The sequence below is a fragment of the Hipposideros armiger genome, unplaced genomic scaffold (genome assembly GCF_001890085.2).
Source record: "Hipposideros armiger isolate ML-2016 unplaced genomic scaffold, ASM189008v1 scaffold_3, whole genome shotgun sequence".
NCBI lineage: Eukaryota > Metazoa > Chordata > Mammalia > Chiroptera > Hipposideridae > Hipposideros > Hipposideros armiger.
Genome location: NW_017731353.1, coordinates 2,226,332 through 2,252,032, shown reverse-complemented (window position 1 = coordinate 2,252,032; position 25,701 = coordinate 2,226,332). Strand labels below are relative to the sequence as shown.

Sequence of the window (25,701 nt, the reverse complement as noted above, 5' to 3'; positions counted from 1 at the left end):
CCCATAGCCTTCAGGATAAAGTCCTGGCATTCAAGGCCCCCCTCCCAAAGCAGGGCCAGAGTCTGCCTTTCCAGGCTTCCTGTCCCTCCACACCCCTGCTGTCCCACGGTGGTCCGACTACTTCCTGCCACTGTGCCTTTGCTCAGGCTGTTCCCCTGCCCGACATGTCCTCCTCACCCCTTTCTTTTACCCCGCCCCCACTTATCCAGTCTTTCAAAGGCGGGGCCTACATGCCGCCTCCTCTAGGCAGCCCAGGCTTCCTCCTCCGAGCTCCCTTGGGCCTGACCCTAGATCCTACCCATAAGTAGCACCGTGGTGGGCACATACTTGGCACTTACTGCTTGCAGAATGAACAAGGGACAGTTCTGGGATTGTCTCCCAGGCTCAGGGAGCACTGATGGGGGAGTACTTTCTGTGTGCCAGGCCCAGGGCTCAGCACTGTAGTGCCCCGACTTCTGGAAATCTCACAAACAGCCTGGCAAGGAAGGCACCGCTGTGCCCACTTTACAAACAGGGCGACCAAGGGTTGAGGGGATTTGTTCAAGGTCTCAAAGCTCAGAACGAGCAGGGCAGGGTTTTGAACTCAGGGCCATCTGACTTCAGACATGTCATTAGAGTGTGTCCCCATTTCAATTTGGGGCTGTCTTTTGTCCCTGAAGGATTTTCTGCCCATGGAGGGGGCAGACACAAAGTGTGTGGCTCTGGGCAGGTACCCTGTCCTCTTGGTCCTGAGGTCTCAGCGGCCATACTGTGCCAATTTGGGAATGTCCCTTCTCTATCCTGGGTCTCAGTTTCCCTGCCTGAAAAATGAGAGAATGACAGCCAGTGTCATGCTATATAGAAGCCAGCTTTGGTGCCCGCTGAGATCTGTTCAAATCCCAACTCGACTAGATTCTTGGGCCAATTCCCTCACTTCATTAGGCCTCTGTTTCCTCATCTGCAAAATGGGAACACTGACTTTATGGGGCTGTTACCTCCACATGGACTGCCTTGGCCAGGGCTTGACCCCTGAGAGGTCCCTTTGGTGGGCTGTTAGGGTGATCGTTTTCATCTGCCCCTTGGGGGCTGCCAGACGAACCCCACCAGCCAGCCCTGGAGAGGGTGAGATGAAAAGGTGAGGTGTGGGGGGAGACAAGCCTGGAGCCTGGCTCTCCCACCCCACTGCCTGCCCCCACCCCACAGGGCCCCCCACCCAGCGACAAAGCTCGTGGCACTTCCTCTCCCGCCTGGCAGGCCGCCTGGCCCAGCCCCTTCTCTAAGGAAGCGCATTTCCTGCCTCCCCGGGCCAGGCTGGATGAGCCAGGAGCTCCCCACCGCTGACGGTCATACCCCAGCCTCCATCTGCAGCCACTGGCCTGGACTGCTGCCACCACTGCCATCCATAGAAGCCCGGACCCCGTCCCTGCTCACTCCTCGGCCAGCAACCCCCGCCCGGCACTGCACCCCTGTGCCCACTTCTCCTGACCCCTCTGCCGACACCTCAGAAGGCTGGAGCAGGGACGCCGTCGCTCCGGCTGCCTGCTCCCTTTGGGTCCCCGCGCGAGCCCACGCCGGCCCCTGCGCCTGCCCGCAGCCCTGCCCCTGGACACCGGATAAGGCCCAGCACACAGACCCCGGGGTGGACAGCATGGACCGAAGCACGCTCTCCCTGGTCGTGGCCCTACTGCTGGCCGTCTGCAGCCTCAGCCCCACAAGTAGGTGTCCAGGGACCCGGGGTGGGGAGACTTGGCCCCAAGTGTTCCTGGCCTCCTCCCTGTGTCCCGAGCTCATGCGCAGTGGAGCTGACCTAAGGGGTTTGGACAGCCTAAGACAGATGCCGTAGGGTGACCAGCCATCCGCGTTTGGCAGGACCAAGAACTTTCAGCCTTAAGTTTCAGCTAACAGGGGTGAGCCGTTTCCCTGAACCCTGACCTCTGGCCTCTGCCCTCCCAGTTTCTCCCCCAGAAAGCCCAGGTCCCAGAGTGCTGTGCATCTCTCTCCCAAGCGTCTCCTGCCCTCTCTGGGTTTTAAGATCCCATCTGAGAAAGATGTGGAAAGGAGGACGCAAGGCCTCACGTTTGGAACTTGGGCTTTAGGTTGTCAGTTACTTCCTTGTGGTGTGATCTTGGGGAACAGCTTCCTGCCTCTGAGCGAAGTGGGGATGGTTACAGATTTACTTCGGGCTGTTGGTACGGTTGGTGTTGAGGCAATGCTTGTAGAGAAAGCTCTCAGTCAGGCTGGTTGTTTCTGTGTTGTTATTGTTGTTTTAGGATTAGCTTTAAACCCTCCACCCTTCCCTGGGGCCTGTGAGTGGCTCTTACACCCCTTCTGACGGCAACACTTTCCCCTGCCTCTAACCACCCTCTACTCCCCAGGAAGCCTGTAGGACGGGGAGCCCAGTCCCAGACTAGGGCTTCTGTGGGGGTTCCTCAGCCTGGGGGTTCTTCCAGGAAGTCATTGCCTCTGCTGCCTTCCTTCTGAAGCTGCCAGATGATGGGCCGCAAGGAGCCGGGGACTCCCAACCCCTCATCCCACTTTTTGTGGCCTTGCTGTGCTCTGCTCTGTGGACACATCCACTTAAAGCCACAGGTTAGCCCTGTGGACACCCCTTCAACCACGGCGCACTCAGGAACTTCCTAAAGGATCTGGGGGAGGTGGTGAGAAGTGGAACAGCAGTGGTGGCCCCCTCCTCCCTGACTTTCTCAACCTCACAGCAGTTTAAAGTCCCTAATCCTTTGTCTCTAAAGCTCTTACCACAGCCTGCCTCACAGATAGACAGGAAATTGAGCCTCAGGCACTAAGTGATTTAGCAGCGATTTGACACCAGGCCTGTGGCTCCCTGGAACTCTTGCTCCTAACCACGTGTGTGATGTGACAACCCCTCTTGATACAGCTCCTGATAACCATGCAAGATGGCTGCCTTGTTACCCCATTTTACAGGACAGGAAGTGGATGCTGTGGCCTGCCAAGTTCGTATAGCTCAAACAGGAGCCTTACCTGAGCTCCATGATAGCCACCCTGCCTTTCTCCAGCGGCCCCCACATTTCTAGTTTGATAACATTCCCTTCCTCTCGGTCATCAGAGAAAGATTCATGTAGTTCTTTAGGGTTTGGTTTTATAGAATCAAAGGCAGTTAGTCGTGTGTTGGCAAATAATTAACAACAGGGGTGAGGGGTGGGGGGTAGTGTTTGTCAATTTCCGTGGTGTCAGTGTTCCCACATGGCTGATTTCAAGCTTCCAACTCACCATACTTGGAGTTGGTCCACAGTGCCCGTGGGGACACCCTTATCTAGTATTTCCATCATACACATAAGACAGACATAGATAACCTCAAGAGCACTGATAATAGTAAAATGGAGTAAAATAATTAGGAAGTAAGGAGTTTGATATTTATTAACCTTTCAAAATATATATTTATTTAATTGTGAGCTTATAAAAATTTAATTTTAATAATGGCTGTGTTGAACAGCCAGTTGGAAAAACTCTTGGTAATTTATCAATCTGCTGCTGCAAGCTGGTACTGACACCGAGTGATCATAGGGCTCTAGGGCATCCCAAACCATCCTCCTTAACTCCCTGACAATCTGGGAAACTGAGGTCCATGGAAGACAGATGGGAGGCTCAGCCAAGGCTTGAAACCCAGATCTCCATGCCGGGAGAGGAGGTGGGGGTAACCCAGGCATCCTCATTCAAATTCGAGGGGGTGCAAATGGGTCCAAAACAGGTTCAAAAACAGGTCCCGCCTCCTGTGAACACAGCTTGGCAGAATCTCTCAAAACCACATAACTAATGTAACAACCCAACCTTTGGAAGTCAGACCTAGAGAGTTACTTCCCCAGCTCTATAAAGATGTATGGTCCACAGGTGCTTGTAACAAAAACCCAACAACTGGAGACCACCCAAGTGTCCATCAACCTGGGTGCCATTAAATGAATTATTATGCAGTGGACTATCGAGCAGCCACTACCAAGAAAAAGCTAGATCTATGTCTGCACTGCTGTGGGCAGATGTATGGGACACACTGTTAGGTGCCCAAACCGTGATACTCCATTTCTATAAGAATAAAATTGTAGTAATTCACAATATGCACAGAGAAAACCCCAAAGTCCCTGTTTGTTCTCTAGCATCGGGCGGGTTTCTCTAGGGGATTTTCACTTTCTAAGACATGTTTTTGGTCATGTTGGAAGTTTTTTAAAGAACAAACATGTAGAGATTTTTAAAAAGCAATTTAATCATATATTAACTTCAGTCCACTCCTCAAAGAAAATAGATATGAGGGGGAATAATTGTTAGCATGCTGGTGGCTTGCTTACTAGCTTTTGTCTAGCTTTTTAAAGTAATTTTCATGCCGGTGAATCAACATTTAGGAATCTTCTGTACGCTTCTTATGTCCCAGAGGCTTCGATGTTGTCATGTGGGCTCCATCATCATCCCACTGTGGTTCTGAAATGTTCTCTCCCTTAACGGCCACCCATCATTTGCCTAATGAATCCCCTATTGTTGAATATTTAGGTGGTTTTCTCTTTGGGGCTCGTTATAAATACCACCTTGGTGCACATTTTTGGTACATGCACCTTTTACTATGTTTTGGAGTATTTCACTTGGAGAGAGTCCCAGAAGTGGGGGTGCTGGGGTTCTTGGCCCGTGTGGGGTGGCTGGGATCAAAGAGTGTTTCCTAGATGAATGTTTCCTGGAGGATGGGCCAGAGGTGTGACTGGGAGTCCCCGTGCTGCCCACCACCTATGTGGGGTGCTAGGACTCTCTGGAGAGGAGGTTAGTGACACAGGACAGAAACCACAAATAGCCACCCCTTAAGGTCTGCATTCTGGGGCAGCTTCCTGTTTGCCAGGAGGAAAAAGAGGTTGGAGCAGGAGTTGTGTGAGCCAGAAGAGGCAGGGTCCCTGGGACCAGTGGAGACATGAGCATTAAGATTCTGTCTCACCTCAGCTAGACAGATGGTAACACTAAGAGCCAGAGGGAGAGAGCGTCTTTGTCTCAAGGTCACAGATGGGTCAGTGCTGGGCCCTCTGAGGACAGGCCTGATCTATTTACTCAAAGGTCTGAGGGGGGATCTGGGCAAGGGGAAAGGAAGCACCTCTTCTGTGTCCGTAGTGCATCCGGCAGCTCTTTGTCTTTATACCCAGTTTATAGATGAAGAAATCGAGGCTCAGGACAAGTGACAGGTCCAGATTTCAACCACAGGCTGTCTGCTTCCAAACCCAGCTTCTTTTCAATGTACCTTTAATGGCCTGGTGTGGGGGCTTGGAGAGCGGATCGCCCTGGCTCTGGGCCCGCCCTCCTAGCTCCAACCCCAGCTTTGGGCATCAGCCCTGGAGGCTGAAAAGGACCCTCACCCAGGGCTGAGCTGACTTCAGTACCTCTGACCAGGGTACCGGAGCAGAGACAAATATAACAGTCGACATCTAGAGTGCTTACTGTAGGCCAGATGCTGCTCTAGACCTGTCAGACTCAACCTTCACAGAAGCCTGATGAAGTGGACACTACTGTCACCCCCATTTTACAGCTGAGGAGACTGGGGCATAGGCTGGTGAAGGAATGTGCCTGAGTAACACAGCCCAGCTATGGGCAGCTGGGGCTTGACCCTGGGCCTAACCACTGCACCACACTGCCTCAGGGGAGATGATAAGGACCCCTCTGTTGCGAGGTCTTCTCACCCTGGGCATTCGATCCCTTTCCTGCACTCACAGTGGTCCTCCCACCTAGAACGTAATTTGGTCAGCTCTGATGAGGAGATTTTCACAACAGGGTTTTGAAGGATGAATAGAAGCTGACCAAGTGGACAACTAAAGGAAGATCACTGGTCTGGGAAAGGGCATGGCAGAGGCAAGCAACAAGGTCTGTTTGAAGGAAAAGCTCACATCTCCCCACTGACTGGGCAGCAATCATCATGACAACAGCTGCCAGTTCCTGAGCAATCCTCATGCATCAGGAGCCTGCTTAGCGCTGTGCATGTGTCATCTTACCAACACTCTCACCAACTCGATGAGAAAGGTGTTATGATTATCATCACCCCCGTTTTACACATAACAAGACTGAGCCACGGAAAGGAAGCTGGAAGGAGGCAGAATCAGGATGTGAACCTTGGGCATCTGTCAGATCCCTGTACTTTTCGACTCCTCTCTAGGTTGTGGGGCACCTGCAGGCATTGGGGAGCTGTGAGGAAGACTGGAGAAAGCAGTGTGGAGGCCTCGCTGGTGGCTAGGCCTCGCGGGAGTGGTTGGGCGGGAAGCTGGGAAACCTGTGAGGCTATAATTGGATCCTGAAAGAAGCAAAGGGTGGTTGGGTGGCCGGGTGGCTGAAGAAAAAAAAAGCAGAAAAGACCCCTTTCCAAAAGGATCTGCCCTGGTTTTGTAAAATTATCACAGGATACTTACTGGGCTACTTCCCCAAGCTGACGCACAGCCTGCAAAGTGGGTGCTGGGTGCTAGAATTGGACTGTCTGGGTTCAAATACGGGCCCTGCCACTTAATAACTGGGCAGCCTTGTGGCCAATTCTTGTACTTCCCTGATCTTCAGTTTTCCCGTGTGTCAATTGGCTATAATAAGAGTACCCACCTGGTAGGCTGCGAGGATCAAATGAGTAAGCTCATGCAAAGCCTCAAAACAGTACCTGGTCCCAGTGGGCATGATGGAAGCTATTTTGCAAATGGGGAAACTGAGCCTGAGAGAAGTTAGGCTTTTGCCCAAGGTGACCAGCTTTTTAAGAAGCAGAACGAATTTGACCCAGGAAATCTGACTCCCGAGCTGCTTTTCTTTCTTTTTTTTTCTAAAGATTTTATTGGGGAATGGGGGGAAGGGAACAGTGTTGGGGAATTGGGGAAAGGGGAACAGCCAAGTTGTTGTCCTTCAATCTTGTGGAGGGTGCAGCTAGCTCAGCTCCAAACTAGCAGCTCATGGCCGCTCAACTCAAGGTGCTATGTTCAATCTTAGTTGCCAGCGGTGGAGGGGGGGGCGGTGCACAGCCCACCATCCCAGGCTGGAGTCGAACTGACAACCTTGTTGTTAGGAGCACATGCTCTCACCAACTGAGGCATCCTGCCACCTGTTGGCAGCTCAGCGGCAGCTCAGCTCGGGTGCAGCTCACTGGCTCATGTGGGAATTGAACCAGCGACCGTGTTGCTCAGAGCTCAGCTCTTAACCAACTGAGCCACTCTCCTGGCCCAGAGCTGCTTTTCTTGACCATTATCATCTGTGGCCTCCCAAGGGGCTGGGGGTGACCATTTGGAAAGCCCCGAGGTGGCTCTGAGCTCGTGAAACAGGAAGGAGGAGGAAGGGAAAAGAGGTGGGAAGGTGGCTCCAGGGTCTCTCGCTAGGCTGGTCACCCAGGCCCTCAGTGGCACCTCCTTCAACTCAGGTCCCAGGAGGCCCTGGCTTTCCCCTTGGTGCCAGAGGATTGTTTTCAGCTTTGTCTGGGCCTGCCTCCGGCTCCAGGAGACAGGCCCGGGCGTCACACTCCCTCCTGTCTCCCCATTCTCGTCTGAGGGGTGGGGGCGGCCAGGATTCGAAAAAGCCCCAAAATAAATGGACCTCTTATCTGATCTTCCAGCCTGGCCTGTTATCTGATCATTACATAATGGCCAGGCCTGTGGCCTCTCCCGCTGACGCTGACGGCATGGAGGAGGTGGCCCAGGCGGCCCCGGCAATCCGGGAGGAACTGGGGTTCCTGGAAGTCTGGGGAGGGGGCAGGGCAAGTCCAAAAGGAAGGAGGAAGGCGCTGCACTAATCTGCAGGCCAGACCCTGGGTCATATGGGGAGAGGTGCGTCCGATGCTCAGCCCGGTCAGCCACGTGCAGTGTGACTCTGGCACAGCCAGCCTCTCCGGGCCTCAGTATCCCCATCTGTGTAGGAGGGGCTTAGACTAGGTAACAGCCAAATGTGTGTTCATTGATAGGGAAAGGGAGAGGGCGGGGAGCCTTGAGGGGCTTGGTGGGTCACAAGGGGCTGGGACAGCAGGAGATGGTGCCAGCTCTTGAGTCTACTGGGGTGAGGGAGTCAGCTGGCCTGAGACATCAGACACCCTCAGGGATCCCTCACCTGCGAGCTGCCCCATCTCTTAGACAGTCACTTCAGCCCACCTCTCCTTAGACAGTCAATTCTTCTAAAGTGACTAAAATCAACCCAATAATTATGATGAGAAGAACTATCAGATGCCCTTTCTCATGGAGTCCTCCCAGCAACCTCTAAGGGTTGTGTGGGTTCTATTCTTATTGTCCTTTTACAGACAAGGACACTGAAGCCCAAAGTGGTAAAATCGTTCACTAAAGCCGCATAGCTAGTAAGTGTTGGGACTGAGATTCAAACCCAAGTCAGCTTGCCTCCAGGGACCTTGGTTTTAACCAAAATGCCATATTACCCAGGCACCCTGAAGTCCCTGGAACATAGGACAGGACCAGGGTAAAGAATTGTAAGGCCTGGGGCCTCATGGTGGTTACATGTCCTTGTCCTGAGTTTATCCTTCCCAAGATGCTGCTGGCGGCTGGTGTAGCATGGCTGTGCCAGCCATCTTACGTCCTTCCCTGACCTCTGGTGGTCCTGAGCCCGACAAGGCGGCGGAAAGGTGGGAAAGAAGGCCGGGTTATGCAAAAGGCAGCCCAATAGCCCGGGATTCAGAAGAAGTCTCCCTACCCCCCTCCTCTGAGCTGGCGTCAGCTGGCCATGCAGCCAGTCCCTCCGCACCCATCTTTGATCTCCAAGAAAACAGGAAGTGAGCGCGACAAGATGGAGACACAAACTTCCAAACAGTCTCCCCTTCCCTGTCCTCCTTCCCTCCTCCGGAGCCCCCCCTTCCCCCGGCACATTCCTTAGGACGGAGGTGTAGGGGCCTCATTTCCTCTTCCTCCTCTCTGGGTCAGGGTGAAATTCCATTCCCTTCCCTCAGGACCCGCGTTTCCGGGCAGCACAGTGGCAGGCTCCATGGCCCACTCCGGCAGCTGCCCTTCAAAGCTGGGCGACCCATTTGGCTCACTGTATCTCCTGGAGCCAGGAGACTCTCAACACTCCTTGGCGCATTCCTCCCAGCCTCCCGAGGCTCAAGAGGGGAAGTTTTGTCTCCTGATCTCAGCTCTGGCCTTCCTTCGGAATTAACCAGCCTGAAGGATTGGGTGTGTGAATGTGTGGGTCCTGCCACACATTAAGTTAAGGTTGCCAGTTGGAGCAAATATAATATAGGATGCCCAGTTAAATTTCAATTTCAGATAAAGAATAAAAAATTTTTAGTATAAGTATGTCCCATGAAATATTTGGGATATACTTATACTTTAAAAATTATTTATTTTCTGGGGGCGGCCAGATGGCTCAGTTGGTTAGAGCACATGCTCTTAACAACAAGGTTGCTGGTTCGACTCCCGCATGGGATGGTGGGCTGCGCCTCCCGCAACTATTGGGTTGTCGGAAAAGTCATGACATATTTATTCTATGTTTTTCATTGCAAAAATGGTCATGACTTTTCCGACAACCCAATAGATTGAAAACGGCGACTCAACTTGGAGCTGAGCTGCGCCCTCCACAATTAGATTGAAGGACAATGACTTGACTTGGAGCTGATGGGTGCTGGAAAAAACACAGTTACCCAATAAAAAAATAAAAAAATAAAATGATTCATTTTTTATTTATTCAAATTTAACTGGGTGTCTGCATTTTATCTATCAACCTTACACCTAGTAACACTGTGACTTTGGGCAAGAGATTTTGCCTTTCTGAGCCCCAGGTTCTTCATCTGTGGAATGGATATAATGACATCCACATCGTGAGGTAGCTGTGAAGATTCAATAAAGCCCTTAGTCAGTGCCAAGCACCCAGTAGGCATTCACAAAGTGGAAGTAATTGTCACCACCTTATTCTTTTTTTCTTTTTTTTAAAGATTTTATTGGGGAATTGGGGGAAGGGAACAGTGTTGGGCAATTGAGGGAGGGGAACAGCCAAGTCGTTGTCCTTCATTCTTAGTTGTGGAGGGCGTAGCTAGCTCAGCTCCAATCCAGTCGCCATCTGGCTGCCTGTCAACAGCTTGTGGCTGCTCAGCACAATGTGCCATGTTCTATCCTTGTTGTGAGGCGGGGGAGGGTGGGGGGAGGGCAGCCCACCATCCCATGCTGGAGTTGAACCAGCAAGGAGCACGTGCTCTCACCAGCTGAGCCACCCTGATGCCTGTTGGCAGCTCAACTCGGGTGCAGCTCACTGGCCCATGTGTGAATTGAACTGGCGACCCTGTTGCTCAGAGCTCAGCTCTTAACCAACTGAGCCACTTGGCTGGACCTGTACCACCTTATTCTTATCTGGCCCTCTCTCTGACTGTGCTTCCCCAACAGGTCTTGCAGAAACAGTCTATTGTGACCTACAGCCTGTGGACCCTGAGGTGACATATATCACAAGCCAGGTTTCTGAGGGCTGCGTGGCTCATGTCCCCAACGCTACCGTTGAAGTCTACATCCTCTTCCTGAAGTTCTCAAGGGTGAGTGCCTGATGGCAGGGTAGGGGAGGAACCCAGAGATAGCCCAGGGCCAATGGGATAAGGGGAGCCCTTCTTGTGGCTGTCACTGAGCTGTGGACCAAGTCTTCACCATGGCTCCTCCCAGGAGGGTGACACAGACATCTCACAGGGCCTATAATTGTTGGCATTTCTGGAGCAATCTTTTACATGCCACCGCAAGTCCCAGGTGGGAAGGGCTGGGTTTGGTTGGCAACCAAGTAGAGAAGAACAGTGGGCGGTGAAGTGGACCAGATGAGCTATTGCTCATGTATGTCCTGTGATGGGGAGCTCGTTGCTTCTCAGCAGACACAGCTCCACTATAGGCAGCTTTGACTTTGAGAAAGCGCTTCGGTTGAGTTCAAATCTCCCTCCCTGGAATGTCCCCCACCGAACATCTGTGACCTGGTGAGCAGCCCCTCAGAGATTGGAAGCCAGCAATGCCAGCCTTGGAGACTATTCTGCCCCTAAGAACCCTCCTGAGGTCCACCACTTAGTTTAAGTCCTTCTTAAAAATAACACATTTACTGAGTGCTTACTATGTGCTAGGTACTGTGCTAGGCCTACTATGTGCCAGAAAGTGAATTAAACATATTAATATATGTTTAGCCTCCCAAGGGCCCATCTGGCAGGATCTGTTATTACCCCCACTTTTCAGAGGAGGAAACTGAGGCCGGCCTAGAGAGGTGAAACAACGTGCCCACGCCCAAGGCTGTCACCTGGCTCCCCAGTGGATCTCAGTGTTCAGGCAGCGCCTGGCCTGCCTGGGCTGGTGACCACACCTGGCTGATACGGACTCAGGTCCTGATAGCGATTTAGTAGTGTCAGCTCAGGGTAAACTTGTGGCCAACTTGCCCCCGAAACTGTTAAGTTGCCCTGCGTTTGTGCAGTGATAAGACAGTGCCCAGACCACCAATATCGGGGGGCCTGCTCCCCACCGCCCTGCCTGCCATGAGGACTGTGGGCCTTGATAATCCCAAAACTGCAGATAGCGCCAAACACACGTTATATGGTTTTCATAGCCATTGTAATTTTTTTCAAATTTGGTGATGATATGGAAAATAAGATTGCCCTCTGTGAGTTCATTTTGTTTGTTCTGATGTTCGGGTCTCTGTGCCTCCTCTGCGTGACCGGGATCCCCCCACCTTAATCACTCAAAAGCAGGCCAGAGTCAGAGAAAGGCCCCTGCCAAGTACCCAGGCCTGTGGGAGGGCGACATGTAGACACACAGCCAGGTGATTGGTGCCTCCTTGGGCAGCACAGGGCGGGGGTACCCCAGCTGCTGTGGGATTAGGTAGGGCTTCCTGGAGGAAGCAACAACAGTAAGGACAGCCAGGAGCTCACTGAGTGAAGGAGGCAGAGGGAAAGAGCAGAGGATAAAGTGAACCTACAGGCAGGGAAGTGGGCCGCAGTTGGGGTCAGCATGTGGTTCGCTGTGGCAGGAGCTTACAGGTCACCTTGGGGTAGAACGGGGTGGATGGAAAAGTCCCTGTCATCATATTAAGGAGTTTGGTCTTTATCCCGTGGGCAGTGACAGTCACTGGAGGAATTTCAGGGGCATGGCAGGATGCCACTGTAACTCCGTCATCCTAGAGCTCATGACAACAGACTCTCCCCGTCACTCTCTGCCTCTTCCAGACAACTCAGTCCATGGATCGCCTGGCTTTGGATTCAAGGAGCCAGGCTGCAAGCGCCAGGACTGTCAGGCATGTTTGTTTGAGGGCGTGGTGGAGAGAGCGGGGGTTCAGGAGACTGGGACTCCAGTCCTGGACCTTTCACTGGCCTGCACCTCGTATAGTGCCTGGCACGCTGAGGAGGCTCCTTCTCCCCACTCTCCGATAGACACACATTTCTTGCTCTCAGGGACTCACCAAAGAATTACAGAGTATCAGGGTCTGGGCCAGGGTCTGGTGTATACCAAGTAACGAATGAATGAATGAATGAATGAATGAATGCACTGCTATGTGACCTTGATGTCGGGGTTAAGATGGGCTCTGGAGGCAGACAGCCTTCACATTGAACTGAACTTTGGCTTCCCCGCTTATGGCGGCATGACCTTGGGCCACCTCTCCAAGCCTTGGTTTTCCCATGGGAAACAGAGACGATGTCCCCACATTTTAGGGGACTGTGACAATCCAATGGGACAGCGCAGGAAAAATGCTGAACGCAGGCCTACCCAGCGTGACTGCTCGATATCTGATAGCTGTGCTTCTTGTTATTGTAACGGCTCCTCTTTGGGCTCCATGGCTCTCACCTGTAAATACCCTGGTTTTGCCAGGCATGCTGCAATGTATAGAACATCCTCACATCAGTCAACTAATTTGATTTCCAAAGGTTATAGCTGCCAGGTAGCTGAGGCAGAGGCTGTGAATCTATTTTTCATAGGGGGCAACTGAGGTCCAGCCTGATGGAACCCACCCCCGGGAACTCCTGGCTTCCCTGCCCCAAGGGTTGAGCCCATGATCCCACCAGACCCTACTGCTGTGACACTGAGAGGCACCTACTTCCCCAGGCAGCCCCTAAGAATGGGGTCCACAGCCCGACAGTCACCCTCAACCAGTCCTCACCAGGCGCCTGCTCTGTGCCCAGCCTGTTTTGGACACTGATGGTGCAGAGAGAAAGCAGACCCAGCCCTTGCTCTTGGGCCACTCCCAGGCCAGGGGAGACAGATGGGCATCGGCCGCCCTGGTATTGAATAATGGAATTGGCACTGGGGGGCACAGGGGAAGTGGGTACAGGGGTCTGTGGGCCCCAGAAGGATGAACCCTGAACATGGAGGGAAGGGGGCATTAAGGAAACAGCTCCCAGTGTCTAGCTAGACGGAGAGGGGGCAAGGGCATTCCAGGCAGAGGGCACTGCATGAGCAAAGGCCTGAAGGCAAGAAACATGAGCTGGCAGCGGTAGCGTGGGTGGCGGCTATCTCAGCAATCAACCCAATCCCTCCCGACCTGTGGCTGCCTTCTTCATACGCTGGCACAGAGACACAGCTTTCCCATCCATCCCTGCGTGGCCTCTGAATCCTCAGATTTCCTGTGAGTGGGCGGCAGATGAGCTGTGGCAGCCAAGAGCCTCAAGAAGAGAGGTTCAGGGTATGCGTATGTGTGTGTGTTGGGAGGTTTGCAGACAGACGAGGGGGCCACTGGGCTGGGACTCTATCTCACTGGGTCCCCAAAGGGCCGGCCGGAGCCTGGATTCCGGGAGGGGGCCGAGGGTCACATCCTGACCCGCAGAGACAGGAAACTGGCCTGGTGTCTCAGTGGTTCCCGTCAGGCCGATTGCGCTGATCTGCTGTCCTAACAAACCCCAGGCAGCTGGGCCAGAGAAGGGGCAGCTGCTGATTCACCCCACTTCTGGGTAAACTCAGGGAGCTGACCATGCCCCCACCCGAGCCATTGGAGCCTGCTGGGCTTTTGCACTGACTCACTCTTGGCCAGAGGGGCGGGCAGGACTGCTCAGGCAGAGGGAGAGCAGCAGGGGCCCTGGACTCCCCCAGAATGTCCTGAGAGGCTGTGAAGGGCTATGGAAGGCCGTGGTGCCCTCAGACCTGGGTAAGGAGGAATCCTGCCCAGGGCCCCACACGTAGTAACCCCTTTTCCAGTTGCATCCCTCCCCCAGAGTGCCCACCTGGAACCTGCACCCCTCTCCCTGGTTCATGCTGTGGGTACCCAGGACTCCAGGGTTCCCTGCCCCAATGCACCGAGTCTCCTCCCACAGTGGCATGAGGCTCTCTCTTGTCCCATTCTCTAGAGAGAGCACTGCATGGCTTGTGTAAGCTCCCCTAGACTTAAAGGGTGGTGAGGTGACTCTTTGTGGGGGGAGGACATGGCAGAGCTTGGGTATCCAAGCTGAGTTGTCACATGAGTACTTGTGAAGGGAAGGGGGGTGGGCTGGGGCCCAGGAGCTGCCATTTGTACTCTTGTTCCAGGCGTTGCAGATATTAGGGGTACGCTTGGTGGAGGCGCATGGGTTGGGAGGGGCATGGCAGTGATTTCATTTGCTCTCTCACTGCTGTATCCCCAGTATCCAGCCTAGGGTCAGTCTGGCAATAAATATTGGATGGATGGATGGGTGGATGGATGGATGGATGGTTGGATGGATGGACAGATGAGTAGATAATAAAAGGAAGGAAGGAAGGAGAAATATATGTATGTATATAAACATTTATTGGTTGGCTATCCCCAAGGGGTTAGTGGTGTCGTTTGTCGTTCATCATTGGTTGTTTGGGGGTGTTAGTCTTGTTTTATGCCAAGTTCATGGAAAACAGAGTTGTGCCTTCTTCCTGTCCCCCTTTGACATCACAAAAGCCCCAGCTGGGCCCAGTGCTGGCCTCCCGTACAGGAAAATGAAGTGGGGAGATGGGGAAGGCATGGGCTGACCAGGGGCCCTCAGCTGGGGAAAGTAGCATGTCTCTCCTGGGGCTTCTGTAAGCCCACTCTGTGGCCACCTGGCTGGAGATCATGCCTTCCAGGTGCCACACACTGGTACCCCCAGCAGGCAGTGTGGAATCCACAGGCCACGCTGAGCCTAACTCCTAGCTGCATAGATGGGGAGACTGAGGCCTAGAGAAGGGACGCCATATGAGGTGTGGCTGAGGTGTGTCCCAGTTCTAGCTAACTGCTGCCCACCTCTATCGCCAATCTCCCCAGCCCCCAAACCATGGCATCCCTGGATGAGTGGGCAAGGAAGAAATCGGAGGTCATGCAAGCAGTGCTGCTCTGTATTTAGCTGGGCACTGAACAACCACTTTGCAGGCAGAATCTCACTAAATCCTCACAAGTTTATGAAGTGGGCATATTGTTGGGCCCATTTTCCAGATCAGGAAACTGAGGCCCCAGAGGGAGGAAGTGACCACCCAGGGTCACGTGCTAATGACTGAGCCCACATTTGAATTCAGGTCAGTCTGGCTTTGACCCCTTCCCCAGCCACCCTGCCTGTATGCACCATCTAAGTCTGCTGGGGTGGACAGAGGGACGGCTGGCTCCAATCTGGCCGGCTCCAGTCTGGCCCTAGGAGGGTGGGGGCTGCAAGCAGCCCCGAGGCTCCACTCCTAGAAGAATTGCTGGAAGCGACTTTCTATTAGTGGCTACTAGTACTCAGGACCTCCTCACCGAAATCCCCCCTTCCCGCCACCGACCGCTGGGCCAACAATGGCATCTGTGGGACACTGGCACAAAAATAGAAACGAGGTCTCCCGCCCACCCGCTCAGGGAGGGGGTCAGGACAACCCAAGCTGGCCCAGGTTGTAGAGCTGGGGGTAAGGAGGTGGCTGCCGGCCTCGGCTAGGCTCTCAGAATTCCCATGCTAGGCTCTCAGAATTCCCATGGTGCCCGTCGGAAGGCTGGGAGTTTGGGGGTGGGAGGCAAGACAGGCCCCTCTCCTTACCTTTGGATTCCAGGCTGGGAGGAAAGAGGGAAGTCAGTGTGCATGCGAGTGACGGCGTCGATGAGTCAGGGCTGTGGGATGGAAATGTTTGCTGTGGAAACCCTGACTGGGTTTCTCTGGTAACCAGCTGGCCTCAGCTAGGTGCGGGAGCTGAGACCCCAGAGAGCCCCGCTTTCCAGGCTTCCTGAGTGTCCACACTGCTCACTTGCTGTGTGGCTCTGGCCCATGACTGCCCCTCTTTGGGCCTCAGCTCCCCCCCCCACCCCGCCGCCCCCCACTCCAGCCCCCAACTCTACAGGGAGGGACTTGGTGACAACTGAGTGGTGTGTAAGCTCTGGGAGAAGAGCTGAGTGTCGTAACAAAGGTCTCCAAGTTCCAGTCTCCTAGTCCCCTCACCCTCAGCATGACCGGACCCTGACCTCCACTTCTTTCGACTTCCTTTATCCAGAGCCCTACCCAGTACTGGTTCCCAACCCTGCCCTACCCCCATTGCACAGACGGGGAAAGTAAGGTACAGAGGAACAGGGACAGTGGGCAGAGCATCAGCAGGAATGGATGTTCACAGGGCTTTTGCCTCCCAGCTCAGGGGCTGAGCTCCCAGCTGCTCTGTCACCTGTAGGGCTTTCGGCCTGTGGGTGTCCGCCAAGGGGCAGAGAGAATGGGTCTCCTTGTCCATGGTAGCCCGTGACATCTCCAAACCACAGTGCCCACCTGTTTACCATGTATGGGGTCTCAAAGTCTACTCCCCTGGGTGAGGACAGACAGATGGGGCAGATGAGCTGCTCAGAGGTCCAGGGGCTGTGGGCGCCACTCTGGGCCAGGCTGACGTGCACTGGGCGCCTGACTTTGCCACTCACCAGCAGTTCTCTGGGCAGGTTCCCTCCCTGAGTCTGACTTGCAGCATCTGTAAAATGGAAGAAAACCTGGCCCTGCTTCGTGAGAGCACATGTAACGCGCTCAGCACAGGGCCAGGCACGGATTAGGTTGGACCATGTGCAATTACTGACATTCAATGGTTGTATATTCCACAATTTTATTGAGATAAAATTTGCCCATTTAAAGTGTACAGTTGAGTGGTATTTAGTATATGGACAGAGCTGTGCGGTCATAACGTTCAAGCTAACAGCACGTACGCAATCGAGGTAAAGAAGCTGGAGGATGTCAATTATCAAAGGTCAGCTGTGCACGGGCCTTTCCTGACATCACCGAGGTGGGTCTCCCTTCTTCCCTGTTAATTTCTTTTCTTTATTGTTTTTTGCTTTTTTAAAAAAATAAATTTTATTGGGGAACAGTGTGTTTTTCCTGGACCCATCAGCTCCAAGACAAGTCGTTGTTGTCAATCTAGTTGTGGAGGGAGCAGCTCACTGGCCCATGTGGGAATCGAACCAGCGACCCTGGTGTTATGAGCACTGCATGCTAACCAACTGAGCCAATTAGCCGCCCTCCCCTGTTAATTTCAAGTAGTGATCACAATCCTGGAACAAAATATCCATTCTGATATTTAGGTTTGTATTTCATATTTTACCAAAACTTGATATTAAATCTAGTATTTAATTTTTAAAGCGTTTAGAATGTATAATATTTTTTTTAATTGATGAAACAGGTTTCAAAAGCCAAAAGTTATAAACCCATCAGACAACATTAATTAACAAAAAAATGCAAACTTATACAAACATACATCTCAAACAGATCTTATCATTCCACTACAAATTAGCATAAAAATAACTATTAAAAAATAAGCAACCTAAATAGCTCACTAAAGTGACAAAAAGTTGTGAAACATTGAAAATGGAATATTATTTGCTCTTTTTGTTTTCAAGTGCAAACTCACAAACAAAGAGTGATTATGGTGTCATGATGGAGTAACGGAAATATTTCTGGGCAGATTTTTCCAGCAGCTGAAACATTCTCTCTGGCTCTGTGACATCAGTTGGGGAAATGGCCAAGAGAGAATTAGAAGTTAAAGCTAAAAACTTTCCATTGATCTCTTCATCTTGAAATCTCTCTCTGGTTTTTGACAAGTTTGAAGAGATTTGGGGGGGGCAGGTTTTGTCTCTTTGTCGAGGCTGTCAGCTTTTGAGAGCAGCTGGAGTTTGTGTTTCAGTAAAATGTTTCCATTCTTTGTTCTTGTCAGTTCCTGGCAGAGCCTCTGAGGCCTAAACCTGTTTCAGGTTCAGTGGCTCACACTCCACTGGTTCAGAAACTCTTCGAGCAGAGCAGATGTTGTTCTTTCAATAGAAGTTTTGCCTTGGTGGACCGCGGGGTTCTTTTTCTTCTTGGCAGTAAGGAGGTATAGAAAAATGTGGCTGGGCTGTAGAGTGGCTGAGAGGAGAGGCCTGCCCAGGTTCACATCCTAGCTCCATATTTACTTGCTGTGTGATCATGGGCAAATGACTTCACCTCTCTGTGCCTTGTTTCCTCATCTGTAAGTGAGACTAATATTGGTGCCTACCTCTTAGGGTTTCTGTGAGGATTAAATGAGTCAGTATGTAAAAGCACTTAGAACAGTCCTGGCACATAGTAAGCACTATATAAGTGTCAAGTATTGTTGTTGTTCAGGAAGCATTCTAAATGTGTACACTGTGAGCAATTAACGTTTTTAGTGCAGTGGGTACCTCTCAAGACATAAATGATCTCAACTTCACATTCTTATAAAATATCAAAATAATGGTAGTATATCAACAAAAATAAGGGCATTTTAGTACTTTAAAATAGAAGGCAAACAGGAATACTGCAAACTGGGGGAAGGGTTCATGCCTTGATCCTGCTTCAGATGGACAGAAAAGGGGACAGGATACTCTCTGAGTCACACACATGCTTGCAGGCCTGGTACATAGCAGGCACTCAATAGAAATAACAAACCTTGATCGACTGTTGGACAAAGCTCAGGCTCATCACATTTTTTTTCTTTATCTCTTTGGATTTGCTGGGACTAATCTTCTTTATTCATTCAACAAATATTTTCTGAGCACCTCTTGAGGGCCAGGCACTGGGCTGGGCCCTGGGAGGCAGGGGTGGATAGGCAAGGCAGGGAGAGTGAGTGAAAGCTGACGGATGACTGCCAGTACTGATGTGGGTGGCACAGTCTGTGCAAGTTTGACTGATCTATGTGTGTGTGTCTTTCCCCTGCCCCCCCTACAGGTTGTGTCAGTTCTGGAGCTGACTGTCCAGATGTCCAAGCAAAATGGCACCCGGCCCCGAGAGGTGCTTCTGGTCCTCCACACAGAGAAGACTGTTTACCTGCAGCTGCAAAACCCAGGATTCCTGCTCCACCTGGCCTATGTGAGTGTGTTACCTCCAAGCCCAGGCTGAGGCACTAGACATGGGAACGTCCTACCTGGTGAATCCCATGGGCCCTGACAGAAAGAACCCAAAACGCAGCAGGATCTGGGGTAGAGTCCAAATCCGGAGGTGGGCATCAAGTGGGTGGCCACCTCCATCCTCTCACATAGCCTCAGTTTTCCCACCTGTCCAGTGGGAGAACTGAACCTGATGACATCCCATAAAATAATCTTGTCACTGTCTTTGAAAAAATTACATATATTTAAAAATATTTAAGTGCAGAGGAAAAGGGTCAGGAGGAAACCTAACAATGTGTTAATAGTAGTTATGGCTGGGAAGTGGGATTAGGGGACACATTTATTTTGTAAGATTTGTTCTAAGTCACATGGCCTACGTTGGAGAAAAATTATTTTTTAAAAATTCAAGTTTTAAGAGAAGAGGTAACTGGCAGGAACCCACAGTGAAGATACTCAGGGCTGGAGGAAGTGGGGTGGACTGTCCGCACTGCCTCCTCCACATGGAGGTCCTGGGAGGTGACCCCCAGTTGGGAGCAGCTGTTGTTTACAGCCAGAGAAAGTGAGGTGGGGGGACTGATGACACCAAAGATAACAAGGGGGAGAGAGGCACGGAAAGAAAAATGGAACAGAAAGAGCATGGGCCTGTGGGAGAGGCAGACAGGCTCTGAGAGACCAGAGACAGTCGGGGGAGAGGAGCTGGAGACCCCAAGACAGATGGGATCCAGGGCTGTCTGGGAGACAGGCCCAAGGACAGAGATAAGTTAGGGGGTTGTTGGGGTGAAGAACCCGGACTGGCGACAGGGACACCACAGAGAGAGATGGCCAGCATGAAAGCCCCCAGAGTGAGGGAGCCTCTGAAGCCAACCAGGAAGGCAGAGCTGGACCGACCTCGTGCAGCACATCCTCCTGTTCCCAGTGGGGGACGAATTGAGGCCCAGTGAGGGACCAGGTCTTGTCAAGGCTCCTCCTCCTCTTTTCCCATCCCAGGCCCTCCGGAGGAGACTCAGGCAGGGGATCTGAGCCCTGTGGGGCCCTGAGTGAGGCAGGGAGCGTGAAACATGCCCGCCAGGACTGGAAGGTCAGAGCAGCCCCCGGCTTTGGCCTCTGTCAGCTACGCTTTCTTTGGCCTTCCTCCTGGGGCTAAGAATACTCAGGGTCGGGGCACCATCTGAGATGCGCTAGGCCTCGGCCTGCACTTCCGGAGCAGGAACACCACCAGAGGGGCCATTGTCCTGCTGGGGGCACGGGACTCTGGGCCAGACCCAAACAAACGCCTTGCCTTTTAATCCCTGTTACATTTCCATTTTACAGACCATCACCCTGAGGGTCAGACAGGGTAAAGATCCTCCTACCCCCTCCAGCTCTAAACCATTGCCCCAACCCTTCCCTCATGGAGGCTAGGTTCCTCACCCAGGTGCTCATCACTTTGCTCCCTTATTAAAGTCCTGCCCCATTCAAGGCGGACCATTTTATGATGTCTTGCCTATTGCCACTGTCAGGCAGTCCCCCTGGGTATCTAGCCTGAAGCCCTCATGCTGCTTCAGCTCAATGCCCCCGGCTTTGGAGATGGAATGCAAAGGAACTGAATCCAAGGCTCCAACAACGTCTGAATCCTTTGGCTTCAACAGAGCACCTCTACCAGGAAACCTTCCCTGGTTCCTTTCCCCCAGCCCATCAGGGTCTCCCCTGGGTCATGGGCAGTAAGGGGCAGCGAGGTGCTGGAGCCATGGAAATTTCCATCCCTGTTCATCCAGGGGACCTGTCCTGCTCCTTTGTTTCTTATTAAACAATATTCTCTGTCTTCTGTTGTTTCAAATGATGATGCACGGCTTGTTTCTGGATGATAAGATCCCCCAGGGAAGGGACCATTTCTATTCGTCTTTTATTCATTCATTTATTCATCCATTTCTTCTTTCCTCCCTTCCCATGTGCAGGGAGCACCTGCTGTGTGCCAGGCGTCAGGGTGAAGCTGACTTGTCAGTATCCTGAGTGCTGGGCCTAGAGACAGACACAAAGTCAGACAAATATTCCTCAGTGCCTACTATGTGTCGAGCACCATGCAGGGATGGGCAAAGCAGAGGTTGTCCCTCACAGACCCATAGAGTGTGGGGAAAGCAGAGAGTAACCACCTGGTGTCATAAGTGTGGGTTGAATGAGTATTACTATGAGGGGTGGAAGGCGATTGGGGACAGGTGGATGAACATGGATATATGTATCCATCCAGACCTCCAGGTGTCGAAGGGAGATGGGGCAGATCTGGCTCTGGGGGAGCCCCAGTTAGGGGGCTCTGGGCTGACTTCAGATCCACCGGCCTCAGCATTCCCAGCCCTGGCTGCCTCTGCTCAGGCAAACAGCTGCCTCCCCAAACTACCTCCTGACCTCCTGCAGGGACAGGGGACTCAGGCTCAGAAACAGCGCCCTGAGACTCCTCGTGTCTCCCCAGGACCCCAGCATGGTCATCTTTCAAAAGACCTCAGGATTCAATATCACACATCTGTCAAACTTCACTACCAAGATCCAGGTCCTCAACTGGGCACGTACAAGGGGCGCCATTACCTCTATTGCCGAGCTGAATGACCCGCAACACGTCTTTCTCCATCTGGACCAAGGTCAGCTTCCCCGGCAGCCTCTCTGGGCTCAGGACTGGAGGAATCTCAATTCCTCTGGCCCATTCATCAGATGTGGACACTAAGGCTCCAAGAAAGGATGTGATTTGCCCCAAGTCACACATAGCAAGTCCGTGCTTCATTGGAGCAGTAATTACTCCTTCACTAACTATTAGATTGAACCATGTGAAATTGCTGCTTGTCAGTTTTTTTTTTACCTACAAAAATAGCACTTTCGTATATATTTATTGTGCACCTACTATGTGCCAAACCCTATGCTAGACATTTGGGGACTCTGTGGGGACAGCCCTCTTGGGGCTGACACTGTGATAGGGAGATGACAATAAACAGGTATACAGATAAATAACTTACTTAATGTCAGGTCATGGTAAATGCTATAAGAAAGATACACATGGGAGTGAGGTGCTAGAGGCCTTTGTCCCTAACATGTGCCATGGTTCACACCTTATAAGAACCCTGTGATCACAGATGAGGAAACGGAGGTGGTGTGTGTGGGGGGTTGGAGGGTGGGGAGTGGACTTGCCCTGAATGACTGGCAGTAAGTGGTGGAGGGGAGATTTGAGTCAAGTTCCCCCCATGCCCCCCACTTCTTTGCTGCTCCATCCTGCCTGCCCCACCTTTACTGTGGGTAAGGGTGGAACTCTGAGTTAGGTGCCAGGCTGGTCCACGAGGTGACTGAGGTGAGCTTTTTTCCGCAGCCCCGAGGTCACCGTCCTCCTGCAGGCCCGAGCCCCACATGGACATGGGCCACACTCTCGAATGGCTGCCGCACACCAAGGCCTTGGTCCGGGGCTGCCGCTTGGAAGGTGTGGCCGGTCACAAGGAGGCGCACATCCTGAGGGTCCTGCCAGGCCCGGAGGCCAGGTAAGGGTGTCTGCCCCCGCCCCAGGCCCCGCCCCGTCGTCACTCTCTTCTGTTAAGCCCCGCCCGGTCCAAGCCTTAGCCCCGCCCCTGGCCAGGTAATAGTACAGTCGCCCCGCCGCTATGAGCTCAAGCTCTGCTCATTTCCATGCCCATCCCTCAGGCCCACATCCCACTAAGTAATAGAGCAGCAGCTGCTCTCCGACTCCAAGCCTCCTCCCGGCCTGGCCAGTCCGGGTCAGGCCCCTCCCTATCCCGCATCCCCGCCCGCGCTGACGCTGGGATCTGCCTGCCTGCAGGCCCCGGACAGTGACTGTGAAAGTGGAGCTGAGATGCGCTTTGGGGGATCCCGAAGCCGTGCTCATCCTGCAGGGTCCACCCTACGTATCCTGGCTTATCGACGCCAATCACAACATGCAGATCTTGGTGAGTCTTGCCCCGAGATCCAGAAAGCCCCATGCAGGCCTCACCAGGGCTCTCCAAAGAGAAAACCCATAAGCCCTGCACCACCACCCCAGCCCTGCAGCACCCCGGTCAGGCTGTGTGCCCCCTGACGGTGTCTATGGCTCCCTGTTCTGCCTCTCTCCCCATCCTTAGACCACTGGTGAATACTCCATCAAGATCTTTCCAGATAAGAACATCCCTGGCTTCGCGCTCCCAGATACACCACAAGGCCTGCTGGGGGAGGCCCGGAGGCTCAACGCCAGCGTGGTAGCGTCCTTTGTGGAGCTCCCTGTGGCCAATGTCTTCTCTCTGAGGGCCAGCAGCTGTGGTGAGCACCCGGCTCCCTATCCTTGCCCTCCTGGTTCCTTTGCCCTCTCCTTGGATCAGTTGTCACAGTGTGGTGAACACCACCACACAGCTGTGTGAGGTGGGCAAGTTGCATCAGCCTGCGGGAGCCCCATTTTCCTCCTCTGCAACATGACAGTGAGAGTAGCTAGCTATAGAAGCGCTTAGTGCCCAGTGCACAGCGAGCCCTCAGTGACTGTCCACCTGGCCCACCTCTGCTACCTTGCAGGCAGTGGGCTGCAGACCTCACCCACACCTGTCCAGACCACCCCTCCCAAGGAGAGCTGCAATCAGGAGCTGCTCATGTCCCTGATCCAGCCGAAGTGCTCCGATGACGTCATGACTCTGGTACTCAAGAAAGATCTCATCTCGGTAAGGGAACACCTGCCTCTCCGGCCTGGCTGACATGGGAGGCTAGAATCTTGGGGTCCTAACCCAGGCAGGGGGACAGATCACATCCCTCTGCAACTTTGAGTTTTCCCCCTTGTAAAATGGAGTTGAAAATGGTGCCTACCGTGTGGGGAGACTTAAATGAGATCTGACACGCCAAGCTAGATGTGGTACACAGTAAGTGCTCAATCAGTAGATACCAGGTGGTTGTCATTATTAATCCTAACTGCAGGCTGAGCAGGGTGGCCACTTAGAATATCTACACAATATGATCTCTGCCTGATTGAAGAACAAGGGTATTTATCATAAAAATAACATGGGCTCTTTAAAAAATTAGAAAAGAAGAAAATCTCAATCTCCCTGCCCAAAGACAATGCATTCTACCAACATTTTGGTGTGTTTCTGTCTAGAATGCTTTCTCTGTGTATTTCTTATATGGTGGAATTGTATCAGAGGCACTTGTTTGTCTCCTGCTATATTCACTTAATGTAATTTTAGAACTTTGACATATGTATTTAATATCACATTTAATGAGCACATATTATTCCATCATATTGACGCACCATAATTAACTCCTCCTCCCTTGTTAGACATTTAGCTTGTTTTCAGAATATTACAGAATGTTATAAATATGCAGAAAATGTCATTGGGCGTGAAACTTTTTTTTTTTACATAGGATTATTTTCTTAGGATAGATTTCCACATTAGTGAGATTGCTGGGTCAAAATGAGTGAATATTCTGGAAGTTTTGATACTTGTTGATGACTCATTTTCCAAAAGATGATTCCAATTTTCACTGCTGATTTATGAGAGCACTATGACTCTCTCTATATATATATATAGACTATTATTTTGGTTTAAAAAAACCTTTGCTAATGTGGGAGGTGGAATGTGACATTCTTTCACTAGTAGTGAGTATAGGCATGGCTTCAGGTGACTGATAATAACCGCAGGCTCTTTATCACTGTGGCTTGGTATTTTTCGTGATGATTTTTATACGATTTTTACACAAAGATAAAATTTTGGCCCTTTGTCCTTCATTCTTATCAAAATCATTTCTCCCGGTTTATTATAGTTCTTTAAATTTTGGCTACAGTGGTTTTTAACTTTTTGGACATTTGAAAACATTGGATCACCCTAGCTACCCATCTTCCCCCTTGTGATTTCCTCTGGACTGAGGCAGGAAATCTTGCTGCCAGAGCCTTGATCAATTATTCATGTTCTTAGGGATTTTTAGAATGACATTTAACTGCGGTTAAGTCCATGTGGAAGTTTTTTGGGGTGTGGGGAATAGGGGCCTATATGGAGCTCTGTCTGTCGGCTGCCCATCTCCCCCTGCTCCCCTGCCTGTGCCTGGTCCGGCAGATGTCTGGGAGGTAGAGGAGGTGACGCAGTGACCAGCAATGCCTGGCATCACTGCTGCCCAGTCCCAAGGGGCCTGGATGTGTATATTGTTACCCATCAATCTTTGGAACATTACACTGCACTAAAAAGAATGTGATCTATAAATACAACATAGAAAGACGTGCGCGTATATGATTTATTGTTCAGTGAAAAAATAAGCGACAGCCTGAAGGACAGTATGATGCCATTTGTTAAACATACAAAAAAATCCGCACATTTTCTCTGAGTACATATGTCTGTATAGAAGAAAACACAAAGAAAAGGATCTGAACAGGTTCACCCCCAAACATGGGGCACGCTTGCCGCTCATCAACTTATGAAATGTGGTCAGTGTGCAGAATTTGAATTCCAGGCTCACTGTCACTGCGGCTGCTCCCAGTGAAGAGCCATTTTTATTCGGTGGGCTGATGTCTCCTAAGGTGGCGCTGGGCAGCTGGGGACAGCAGCCATCAGGGGCAGCATTCCGGAGGAATGGATGTGAGTTAGC

At 52.0% G+C, this 25,701-nt stretch overlaps 1 protein-coding gene across 1 annotated transcript in view; it reads left to right on the top strand.

Annotated features, from left to right (window-relative positions):
* Positions 1-1,267: 1,267 nt before the first annotated feature.
* Positions 1,268-25,701, top strand: part of ENG (endoglin) — a 29,489-nt gene continuing 5,055 nt past the window's right edge. The window contains exons 1-8 of the mRNA XM_019636894.1: positions 1,268-1,694; positions 10,305-10,447; positions 18,986-19,126; positions 21,587-21,752; positions 22,469-22,634; positions 22,931-23,057; positions 23,229-23,403; positions 23,650-23,792. Coding sequence (XP_019492439.1) covers positions 1,295-1,694; positions 10,305-10,447; positions 18,986-19,126; positions 21,587-21,752; positions 22,469-22,634; positions 22,931-23,057; positions 23,229-23,403; positions 23,650-23,792 — 1,461 coding nt within the window. The 5' untranslated portion in view covers positions 1,268-1,294. The remainder of the gene's footprint in view (positions 1,695-10,304; positions 10,448-18,985; positions 19,127-21,586; positions 21,753-22,468; positions 22,635-22,930; positions 23,058-23,228; positions 23,404-23,649; positions 23,793-25,701) is intronic.